Genomic DNA, 12,458 nt, shown 5'->3' on the forward strand with positions numbered 1-12,458 from the left:
AAAAACACTGTTCTCCTTAGTAACGCGGCATTCACTAAGCGGCACCACTTACACCGCTGGCCACTTCACACCTTCCCGGGAATCTGCTCTGTTCCCTCATCCTGCCTTTCGGGATATTCGCTTAATTGGTACTTCGGGAAATATAGGGAAGGTAAATGTGGCAACCCTAATGTTACACTGGCCCTGTGTCGGGTTAAGGGTTTTCTCGCACCACAGGGTCAAAGGGGCAGCGGGACGGAGATGATCACCGCCGCCACGCGCAGCTCCCAGCTTTACCTTTACCTTTATAAACTATCGCAGCTCAGACGTCTTTCCTTCATGTCGTCACTATGCTTAGGCGATAGCAGCGAAGTATTTTGTTTCCATGTGTTATGTTGCTAAATCTCTGGCTGACTCTTTTCTTATAACGGAGTATGAACCGCTTTAAATAATTTTGTCATTACATCTATTACAGTTTTTTTCGTTTACTTCCTAACTGCACTCTTTTTGCATCGTTCGAAATCAGGAAACAAGTGCACGAGGTACGACTTCGTTTGCCGTGAACAAGTAACATAAGTGGAGTGGACTTGGTGGTGGATAATGGAGGTGGAGGGAGAGATAGGGGAGTCAAGAGATGATAGGGATAAAGGAGGAGAGACAGAGGGTAGGTAAGGATACCGTAAGTGGAGAGGAGTTTGATGATTAAGGAGGGCAAGGAAAGGAAATGTAATGTGTGGCGGTGGATAATGAGGGTGGATGGAGAGATAGGGGAGTCAAGAGATGATAGGGATAAAGGGGGGGAGAGACGGAGGGTAGGTAAGGAACAAAGCGAGGTGTTCTGTTGCGTCGGAGAGCTACGGATAAAGAAAGTTTTGGAGTAGAGAGAGAGAGAGAGAGAGAGAGAGAGAGAGAGAGGAAGACCCCTAAATTGCCTCTTTGATAGGTGGCTCCCCCTAATACCTGCTAACTGTTGAACATTACACCAATTAACTCAAGTTTTACCTGCGTGGCGGGGAACCAAGGGGGGGGGGGGGAGAGAGAGAGAGAGAGAGAGAGAGAGAGAGAAAATGACACAGACAGGCATATTTATAGAGAGAGGAGTAAGGTTTTTGCACATGTACGGAAAATATGAAAAGGATAAAGTACTTCTGGAACCTTATTCTCAAACACTTCAGGGCTCACACACCCACATTTGGCAGGGCTTTATAGTGAAACCAAATTTTCGAGACCGTTTTTGGCGTTGGCTCCCGCGGGTCCATTTCTCCCCTCTGCTCTGCCACACAGTCCCAACACCTATTTTTTCCTCTCATCTGTTACCTATAGCTTACATATGAGGGGAAGAGATAGGTGTTGGGACTAATAAGAACAGAAAGAGAAACCGCCAGACCAGAACCTCGACATATTTGGAAGACTAGTGGGAGTTTGGGGAATTTTCAGGGGTAGTTTAATGGCCCTGGTGGTAGTTTGACCCTTCTTCTATGCTATGATTGTGAAAAACCACTCATGATAACCCCGATTGATCTCCTTTTTGGACTTTGGAAATAGTTCATGTGGGAGGCGGAAGCGTCTGAAAATACCGATCCTGGCCACAACGAAAATAGCAAGTGGTAATAAATAAGTGTGTGTGTGTGTGTGTGTGTGTGTGTGTGTGTGTGTGTGTGTGTGTGTGTGTGCGCACAGGAGCACGATCTTGACGGGCTTCAAGTTCCATGGCTTTTCAATTAACTTGTCAGAAACTTCATTATTTTAAACTCATCGACTTTTGCAACAACTTGAGTTTAAACATAACTTAAAATCGTTTCCTAATACAGTAACCTTCTTTGTTTCGATTTTTTTTTTTTAGTCTTTTTCTCATTTACGTTTTTATTGTACTTTATTTCGATGTTTTACTGCTTTCCTCTTTTTCACAACAGTCTTCATAAAGTCGTGCCTTGACTCTTAACTAACAACAGTGACTTCCTCTTCCCACAGACACGTTCTTCTGGATCGGGAACGGCAGCCAACCCAACCCCAAGGGACACCTGATCCGCTACCCGCTGGACTCCCCCGACGAGTAAGTGCTGCCTCCCCTTTCCCCTCACCGTCCGTCCCCCTTCACTGTCCGTCCCCCATTCACTGTCCGTCCCCCCTTCACTGTCCGTCCCCCCTTCACTGCCCGTCCCCCCTTCACTGTCCGTCCCCCTTCACTGCCCGTCCCCCCTTCACTGTCCGTCCCCCATTCACTGCCTGTCCCTCCTTCACTGCCCGTCCCCCATTCACTGCCCGTCCCCCCTTCACTGCCCGTCCCCCCTTCACTGCCCGTCCCCTTCACTGTCCGTCCCCTTCACTGTCCGTCCCCCTTCACTGTCCGTTCCCCTTCACTGTCCGTCCCCCTTCACGGTCCGTTCCCCTTCACTGGCCGTCCCCCCTTCACTGTCCGTCCCCCGTCACTGTCCGTCCCCTTCACTGTCCGTCCCCTTCTCTGCCCGTCCCCTTCACTGTCGTCCCCTTCACTGTCCGTCCCCCCTTCACTGCCCGGCCCCCCTTCACTGTCCGTCCCCCCTTCACTGCCCGTCCCCCCTTCACTGTCCGTCCCCCCTTCACTGCCCGTCCCCCCTTCACTGTCCGTCCCCCATTCACTGCCTGTCCCCCCTTCACTGCCCGTCCCCCGTCACTGTCCGTCCCTCCTTCACTGCCCGTTCCCCTTCACTGTCCGTCCCCTTCACTGTCGTCCCCCCTTCACTGTCCGTCCCCCTTCACTGTCCGTCCCCCTTCACTGCCCGTCCCCCTTCACTGTCCGTCCCCCTTCACTGTCCGTCCCCTTCACTGTCCGTCCCCTTCACTGTCCGTCCCCCTTCACTGTCCGTCCCCTTCACTGTCCGTCCCCTTCACTGTCCGTCCCCTTCACTGCCCGTCCCCCTTCACTGTCCGTCCCCCTTCACTGCCCGTCCCCTTCACTGTCCGTCCCCCTTCACTGTCCGTCCCCCTTCACTGTCCCCCTTCACTGTCCGTCCCCCTTCACTGTCCGTCCCCCATTCACTGTCCGTCCCCCTTCACTGTCCGTCCCCTTCACTGTCCGTCCCCTTCACTGTCCGTCCCCTTCACTGTCCGTCCCCTTCACTGTCCGTCCCCCTTCACTGTCCGTCCCCTTCACTGTCCGTCCCCCTTCACTGTCCGTCCCCTTCACTGTCCGTCCCCTTCACTGTCCGTCCCCTTCACTGTCCGTCCCCCTTCACTGTCCGTCCCCTTCACTGTCCGTCCCCCTTCACTGTCCGTCCCCCATTCACTGTCCGTCCCCTTCACTGTCCGTCCCCTTCACTGTCCGTCCCCTTCACTGCCCGTCCCCTTCACTGTCCGTCCCCCTTCACTGTCCGTCCCCCTTCACTGTCCCCCTTCACTGTCCGTCCCCCCTACACTGTCCGTCCCCTTCACTGTCCGTCCCCTTCACTGTCCGTCCCCCTTCACTGTCCGTCCCCTTCACTGTCCGTCCCCCCCTTCACTGTCCGTCCCCCTTCACTGTCCGTCCCCCTTTCACTGTCCGTCCTCCTTTCACTGCCCGTCCCCCCTTCACTGCCCGTCCCCCCTTCACTGCCCATCTCTACGTCCTTGCTCTCCTTACAGTACCTACACATTCCTACAGGGTCAAGCTCATCCGTACTTCACGCCTAATAAAGCCTCTCTTTCTCCTTCGTCATCAAGCTTCACAGGAGAACACCGTTTCTAGAATTACCGTTAAAAGAAAACACAAGTCGCCACTACCAAGCAAACTCGAGTGAAGATTTCCCGTAAACAAACCAGCCTCCGTAATGATGAGGAAGGGATATACGTAGAAAAATGTAAGGAGAGAAAGTCGATTCTGCGTTAGTAGTTAGTGTAGAGGCGCGAAGGCAGGGAGAGGGAGGTGGGTGGAGGTTAGAGGCGGTGAGGGAAAATGCGAGGAGGGTTTGGTTGGTCTCCCCGAGGAGCCTGTTAGACAGACGGAGGAAAGCTGAGGAATTACCGCCACAAATAATGACGTCGACTGTTATGCGATGGTGGCCTTGAGGGGCGAGGGGAGGAGGGGTCAAGGGGGGGGGAGAGAGAGAGAGAGAGGGGTGGGGGGGGGGGGGTACAGCTAGACAAATAGACATACAGACGGATACAAATATATAACATAGCTGAGGAACGGAATAATGCACGGAACGGAATGCAGACATATACATAGATTATAGCAGACTACCCACATGCTGTCCATATCATCACTCAACCCTAGACTTCACTGGCTTTGGTCAAGAGGAGCACCGGTGGGCAGCATGGGCCAAGAGCATATGTCACGGCAGCCACTTTAGATACGATTCGCCGGCGCCACTAACGGACTGGGACCGTCCACCAGGCTCCTGAAGAGAGACACCCGGTGCTATGGGCAGCAAAAAATAATTAGCACATATTGAAAATAGACGTGTAGACAGATACAAAGATATATACATACACATATATACTTTTGCATGAACATATATACATGACGTACACACATAAACACATACAGACACATAGACATATACACATACATACAGAAGTTGAGGAACGGGATACTGACACAATTATATAGACAGATAGCCACACAGAGGGAAAAAGATATTAAGTAGCTGATAAGCGGAAGACCGAGGGTAGAGGCTGGAGGTTACGGGGGGGATGAGGAGGAAGGTTGGAGGCCGCGAGGGAACACGCGGGGAGGGCCTTGTTGGTCTCCCCGAGGAGCCTGTTAGACAGACGAAGGAAAGCTGAGGAATTACCGCCACAAATAATGACGTCGACTGTTACGCTATGGTGGCCTTGGGGGAAGAGAGAGAGAGAGACTGCATCCACATCATACCCACAGTCCGTCAAAATTCGAACCAGAAGTGTAATGATTGTGTATATACCTTAGACTGTGATTATTACTATACATGTACGCAGTGATGGGGTATTCTCACCGCATTGTTTGAGTTGAAAATACATAACTTCATTGCCAATCCATTGCTCTGTGTTTAACTTTAGCAACACGTTAACTTCCCCATTAGCATAGCAAGATTGTAAGTCCTTCCCGATGCAATAAAGCCCCGCGACCCAGCTCTAGTGTGAGGCTGCAGAAGTCTTGAGCTTATCTCCAATAGCTTTGAATCTCTCTCTCCCTTCTCTCTCCTCCCTTTCTCTCTCCTCTCTCTTTCCTCCTCCTATTCTCTTCCTTCCCTAACCTTCCTTTGCCTTCTCTCCCTTTCCCTTCCTCTCTCCTCCTTCTATTCGCTTCATTCCCTGACCTTCCTTTACCTTCTCTCCCTTTTCCCTTCCTCTCTCCTCTTTCTCCTATTCTCTTCATTCCCTAACCTTCCTCCACCTTTCTTCCCTTCCCCCGTTCTTTTACATCTACTCTCCCTCCTTCCCCCTACCTCCCTTCCTCTCCCTCCCTTCCCCTCTTCATCCCTCTCCCTCCTCGGTGGCTGTCGTCTAGTGCCGGCGCGTCGGTCCTCACACTCTCCGGAGGGCGAGAGTACCTGAAACTTGCTAACCGAGCTGATGCATTGTGGGCTGCCGAGTCAAGGCCGCCCAACTCTCAAACCCTTTCACGAGGCAACCAGGAGAACCCACCACTGCCGCCGCCGCTACGACTACCATCGCTACTACTACTATCGCTACTATTATTACTACCGTCGCTACTACTACTACCGCTACTACTACTATCGCTACTACTACTACCGCTACTACTACTGTCGCTACTACTACTGTCGCTACTATTGCTATCGCTACTACTACTACCGCTTCTACTACTACCGCTACTACTACTATCGCTACTACTACACCGCTACTAATACTATCGCTACTACTACTGTCGCTACTACTACTATCGCTACTATTACTATCGCTACTACTACTGTCGCTACTACTACTCTCGCTACTACTACTACCGCTACTACTGCTCTCGCTACTACTACTACCGCTACTACTATTATCGCTACTACTACTACCGCTACTACTATTACCGCTACTACTACTTTCGCTACTAATACTGTCGCTACAACTACTATCGCTACTACTACTACCGCTACTTCTACTGTCGCTACTACTGCTGTCGCTACTACTACTATCGCTACTACTACTACCGCTACTACTACTATCGCTACTACTGCTACCGCTACTACTACTATCGCTACTACTACTATCGCTACTACTACTACTGTCGCTGCTACTACTACCGCTACTACTACTATCGCTACTAATACTACCGCTACTACTACTATCGCTACTACTACTACTACTACCGCTACTACTACTACTACTACTGTCGCTGCTACTACTACCGCTACTACTACTATCGTTACTACTACTATCGTTACTACTACTACCGTTACTACTACTGTTGCTACTACTACTGTCGCCACCACCATCATCATCATCAGTACTATTGCATTTATCCTCGGTGTTATTTTTTTTTACTCGTTCTGTATTGCTGTCCTTCTCCCTCTTTGACCCTTTCTTATCTCTAACTATTTTCCTTACGTTTTCTTATTCTCTTTTTCACGTTTTTCCCTATTTTTTCGTATTGTCTTCTCTCTCTTTTCCCGTTATCCTTATGCACTTTTTTTCAGTTTTCCCCATACATCGCATTTTCTTCCCTTCCACTCCCTGCTTTACTCCTCTTCTTCTCTTATGATTCTTGCTCCTCCTACACTTTCTTGGGTTTATTAATACAATTTTTTTTTTCGTTTCTCGCATTTTCTCCCCTCTGCGTTCCTTCTCGTTTTCCTACAGTGTTTCTTCCTCCTCCTTCACTTCCGTCAGCTTATTTTTATCGTTTTCACTTATTCTTTGCATTTTCTTCCTCTTCTCTCTCTCTTTCTCTCTCTCCTTGCGCTCCTCCTCATCTTCCTCTCACGATTCTTCCTCCTTCTCTCTCATTAGTATTTTCACTGTTGTTTTTTTCTCATGTCCCTCCCTTTCTCTCTCTTTGCTTTCCTTCTCCTCCTTTTTCTTTTACGATTCTTCTTCATCCTTCATGTCCGTTTCTTTGCTTTACTTTTTTTTCTGCAGTGCCTTTTATATCTCTTACCTCTCCTTCCTCTTTCACATCTGTACTGTTTCCTCTTTCTCTTCCTCCTATTTATTTTCTTTTTTTCTTTTTTTTCTTTCTTTTTTTGTCTTCCCATCATTTTCCTTGACATCCTCATCGTCATTCCTATCATTGCTTTAGCGACCTTGCGATATCTTTTAACTTATTCTTTTATGAGTATTATATTAATATTATCATTACTGTCATCATCATCACCGCCATCATTTATCAACATCATTATTCTTTTCCATATTTTCTTTTTTATGCTTTTTGTTCTGTTCCCTCTCCTGCCACCACCTTCTCACCCACCACCACCACCACCACCAATACGCTTTTGAACCCCGGCAGGAGGATTGGAGAGGCGGTACAACACACACACACACACACACACACACACACACACACGTTGGACGGACCTAGGAACGCGCCCCTCAGGATCCCCGTCTTAAGCCCCGTCAGCAGCGCGCCTCACCCTGCCGTGAGCGTCGTCTGTCACCGTCGTCGCAGGGGAGGCGAGGCGCAGACAGCAGAACACCGGAATGGTTGTGATGGCGGCGGCGGCGGTGGTGTTGGTGGTGGTGGTGGTGGTGGTGGCGAGGCAGGAGGGAGTCTGGAATGGCAAGAGAATCAATATTCCAAGGGTCGGGGGATCAGGGTGGGATTTACTGTTAATGTTCTCTCATCTACTGAACGGATCACCGATAGTGGACGTTTTATGCAGCCGCCGCGCCGCCTCTTCGCCTCCCCCCCACTCCAACCCCCATCTCAGAAACGCTCTCTCCCTTTCTCCTTCTCCTCCTCCTCTCGCTTCTTTCCCACCCAGTGACTCCCTTCTCCTGGCTCCCCGCTCTCCCTCTCCTCTCTGTACTGGCTGGTCTGCCGTATCACGCTGCTTGGGTTTCTTCTTCTGAAAGCCTCTCACTCCTCGCATGCTTTATTTATTCGTTCTCGAAGTGAGGCGAAGGTAAGAATCACAGTGGAGACTCGACTATTACAAAGCCTTCTACCAACCGTTGAAGTAGTGTTGGTATCATGGTTCTCTTCTTGTTCTCTTGAGTGCTGCGATGGTCTCCACTCGGCACCGTCAACGTTATGCTTCAGCGTCTTGCGAGTGAGCTCCAATTTTTATTCTCCCGAACTCACGACGACTCGGAGGCCAAACATGAACCCAACACAGCCGGCGGGAGGACCGACCAGGGCCAATATCCCTCTGCTGTTTACAAAGACCTCCTCTTCTTCCTCGTACTCTCTCCCTCACCTACCCTCCTACTCCTACTCCTCCTCTCTCCCTCCTCCTCATTCCTCTCTTCCTCGCCCTACTCTCCCCCTCCCTTCCTCCTCCTCTTTCTCCTCCTCCTCCTCCTCCCAGCTGTGCCTGATTCTGCTCTTCCGTCTCCTCTTCCTCTTGTCTGGCCTCATCCCCATCTTTACCCTCCTCGTCTCAATTCTCTTCCTGTTCTTTATCTGATCTTCCTAGTTCCCCTCAACGTCCTCTTCTCCAGTGATGACTTTTAATTATATACTAAACTTAGCATTACCGGTACATGCTATTATACCATTCCTCTGCATGCTCTAAATTAACTCACGCGAAGCTTTCAAACACAGGTGTATATTCGTTTTATAATAGCTTATATTAGCCGCCTATGTCTGTCAGGAGCATCCCCAAGTTTTTAGTTGCTTATAGATCATACAGGTGTTTCAGAGTGGTTGAATCTTTGCCCAGTAACCCAGATGACTCCATTTTGGTATTCGGTTGGTCATACCCGAACCACTGGTCCATACAAGTGCAAATACGCGCCACAGTCATCCCAGTTCATTTTATCAATTGGTTACATAATTGGTTTTGTTTCCTTTTCGTTTAGTTTCCTCCTCTTGATCACTCTTGTTAACTGATTTCGGATTTACACTCTTCCCTTGAGTAACACAGCACGTCTCTTCGCCCGCAGGAAGCCCGTGCAGCTGCCCATGGTCAACGGGGAGGACATCCTGCTGCACCTGCCGCCGCGCCTCAAGGTCACCGACATGGACTGGCTCTCCGTGTGGTGCCGCAGGTTCACGGTCAGTCACGCTCGGCTTTTGCAGGAGGGGAGGGGTTGGGGGAGGTGTATAGTGGGGCCCTCAAGCATTTTTTACTGTCTTTTGTCTCCTCTTTTTTTCCCCCTTGAGGTTCCTACTTTCCTTAATTGAGTTTTTTTTTTTTTTTTTTTCGAAACTGTTGTTCATATCGTAATCGGTCAGAGAACACAGTGCTCGGAGATACGCTCATAGGTACATTCTTTTTTTAATATACAAGATATGCACGCATTCAATTATCTTATACAGGTAAAATTCAAAATTGCCTAAGTTGGAGGTTTTTTCAAGGCATGTAGCAATAACCTTGTGCCCTGATTCGTGTTTCTCCTTCACTGATATGTAACATTATCACGTGGCTGGATATATTCGTGTGAAATAAGTCACTTGCACCAGCGATCATGACCACACTACAACCATCAAGTAATGCCACAAAACTAACACAAAACAACATTAAGGATCTTGTGAACCATGACGGTGTTCATTACGTTATTATTTTATTACCTGATGACAAAACGTCCATCTTTGTGCGCAGCTTTGCATGTGTATTTATTAACATTTCAAGTCATTAAACTTGCAAAGGAACGTAAGAAAAATGGAAGAAAGATATATATAGCATCATCATTATCAGTTTTCACTGCAGACACAAGACTCCCAAACTTTTTCATTCTTGTTCTTTGAGGGCGGGGACCTTTAGTTTCTAGTTTCGGTGTAACTTTCCAAATATTTTATCACACCAGTGTGTGTGTGTGCGTGTGTGTGTGCGTGTGCGTGTGAGTGTGAGTGTGAGTGTGAGTGTGTATATATATATATATATATATATATATATATATATATATATATATATATATATATATATATATATATATATATATATATATATATATATATATATATATATATATATATATATATATATATATATATATATATATATATATATATATATATATATATATATATATATATATATATATAAAGCTGCGTGGGTATGAGCTGCTTTGTTACCTAAATACGTTTTCTTCACGGCTCTGGAAGGCTTTGTATACGGTTAAGTGAGGTTCCTACTAACATAACAAAGTTCCGCCGCTCCCTTTGTAAGGCTTTACAGGACTACAGAGTCTCAATGGGTTCAGCGAGGTGGATCTATGGGATCTTGGGTGACCTTGTAAGTGCTGGCTGCCGGCCATGGTGCCGCCCGGGGCCGGCGTGGACCCTTTGTTGCCGGGGCGCCTGAACGTAAAGGGGCGAAGGAGGCGGAGGAGAGGACGGGAAAGGGGAAGGGATTCATCGTTACCAGATGGCCTCGATGCTGAAGAAATAACAGAGCTAAAGATAATAGGGAGAGAGAGAGAGAGAGAGAGAGATCTATTTCAAAACTTCCGCATTTTATATTTAAGTATATCAAGACGCGGCACGCTTCCTTATAAAACTTCATTTACCTGGAGCCTGGAGTGTCCTGCGCGTGTACGTCAGGGGCGGGCCCACCAGGAAATAAGCAAGATGATGTTTACAAGAGCAGATATAGCCATGAGTAATATAGCCAACCAACGCCACAACACAACGCAACACTCAACCACCGTTGCAAAGGTGTACCCCAAAGACTTCATCGAGACTCCTGAGTGGTCACCTTCTATCCGCCGAGGACCGGGCGGCGCCACTCTAAGGACTGTTTCATACATTTGAGCTTGAAACAAGCCAAAAATAAGCCGTTTTAAGATCTCCGGGTGACACGAACATTAGGGACAACACCACGACGGACTCCACAGCCATCCAGAAACATCAGTGTGGGATTTCCGAAGGACCGATAAGTGTTCCCGTAACCCTGGCCAGCGAAAACTATGCATTTTGAAAGCAGAAGCAATAATTACGCGTATATCATGTGGTAGAAAGCGGTGCGATTAGTAAAAAAAAAAAATCGAAATACTCTGCCGTTTTCGTAAACAAAGCCTGGAATACTCGAAACGATGAAACCGCCTGCAGGAATGACGGTGCTGATTTGGTTCATGGCGAGTTATTTGGTAACCAAGGTGCCTCAGGGCATGATATTAGTACGTACCTGCAATGAGAAGGAGTGAAGTTTAGTTATTCCAGGTATGTATGTATGTATGGATGGATGGATGGGCTTAAGCTAAGAGAATAAGACTTAGTTTCTGTACCCAATTTAGAACATGCAATAACTAAATAGAATACAGTGATGTGCCGCGAAACTATTATCATTCATCGATACCAGAGCTTCTCAAAGTCTGCAATAAGGAGGAGGGAAGTTAAGTTATTTCAGATGTGGATGTATGGATATATGGATCGGCTTTAGCTACCAAGAAGACGATAGCGTTGACCCCTCCAAGTTTCCGAACAACAAAGTCTCTCTCAACGACAGCGACGCAGCAGTGGCATTGGGGCAAAAAAACTGTTCCTGATTGAATTGCAGAGCGTTCGAGCACGGTATCTTGGGACGCGATGAGAGCAGAAACGACTGACTTGTATAAAAAATTAAATCGACGCTTCTGGATGGCCCGCTCAGCCTTAATGTTTCCTCGTTAACGCTGTATAACGGGTATTGACGGTGTATTAACGAAGCCTACCAGTCCTAGCCATTGAGGGACAGAAATGGGCAAACAATGAGGACTGTCCATATACATAGATAAGAAGTCTGTTTGCCTGATAGCTGTGATGCATTGAGGCTCAGAAAACAGTCCTTCTTATTCATATCAGAAGGTCCACATCTACGTGGCGCTAAGCATATCATATTGTCTCTTTTCCTGCCGACAGTGTATAGTAAGAAGGGGTCGTAGTGAAGGTCCCGGAGTCTTCGTTGTAGCTATTTGTACGTAGTCATGACTCAGCAGAATGAAGAGATGGCCTCGTTATAGGCGGATTATTCTTATTCCCATTCGTTCATTTTTCCTCTAACTATTTCTGTTGTGCTCCATCCTTCTCCCTACTACAGAAAAGACGTAGAAAAGTTAGAACGGGCTCAACGGAGAATAACAAAAATGATTCCTAGGTTGAGAAATTTATCTTATGAACAAAGGCTTAAAGAAGTAAATTTATTCAGCCTATCAAAACGAAGAATGAGAGGCGATCTAATAGAAGTGTTTAATATGTTTAAAGGATTCAGTGATATTAATGCGGAAGATTACTGTACAATTGATCGATCAAATAGAACAAGAAAAACTAACAATTTCAAGATAAATGATAAAAGATTCTCGTCGCACGAAGCCAAACACTTCTTCTTTAATCGAGTTGTTAATGTTTGGAATTCTCTACCCTGTGATATCGTTGATAGTACAACAGTTACGGCCTTCAAGAATAGATTTGACAAGTATTTTGAATCCAACCAGCAACTAAGATATTACTCATTGTC

General features: G+C 47.4%; 1 protein-coding gene across 1 annotated transcript in view; it reads left to right on the forward strand.

Annotated features, from left to right (window-relative positions):
• LOC127000829 (protein Skeletor, isoforms B/C-like) overlaps positions 1-12,458 on the forward strand; it is a 159,059-nt gene that overhangs the window by 118,121 nt on the left and 28,480 nt on the right. The window contains exons 4-5 of the mRNA XM_050864894.1: positions 1,951-2,032; positions 8,968-9,079. Coding sequence (XP_050720851.1) covers positions 1,951-2,032; positions 8,968-9,079 — 194 coding nt within the window. The remainder of the gene's footprint in view (positions 1-1,950; positions 2,033-8,967; positions 9,080-12,458) is intronic.

Source organism: Eriocheir sinensis, chromosome 2, assembly GCF_024679095.1.
Source record: "Eriocheir sinensis breed Jianghai 21 chromosome 2, ASM2467909v1, whole genome shotgun sequence".
Taxonomy (NCBI): domain Eukaryota; kingdom Metazoa; phylum Arthropoda; class Malacostraca; order Decapoda; family Varunidae; genus Eriocheir; species Eriocheir sinensis.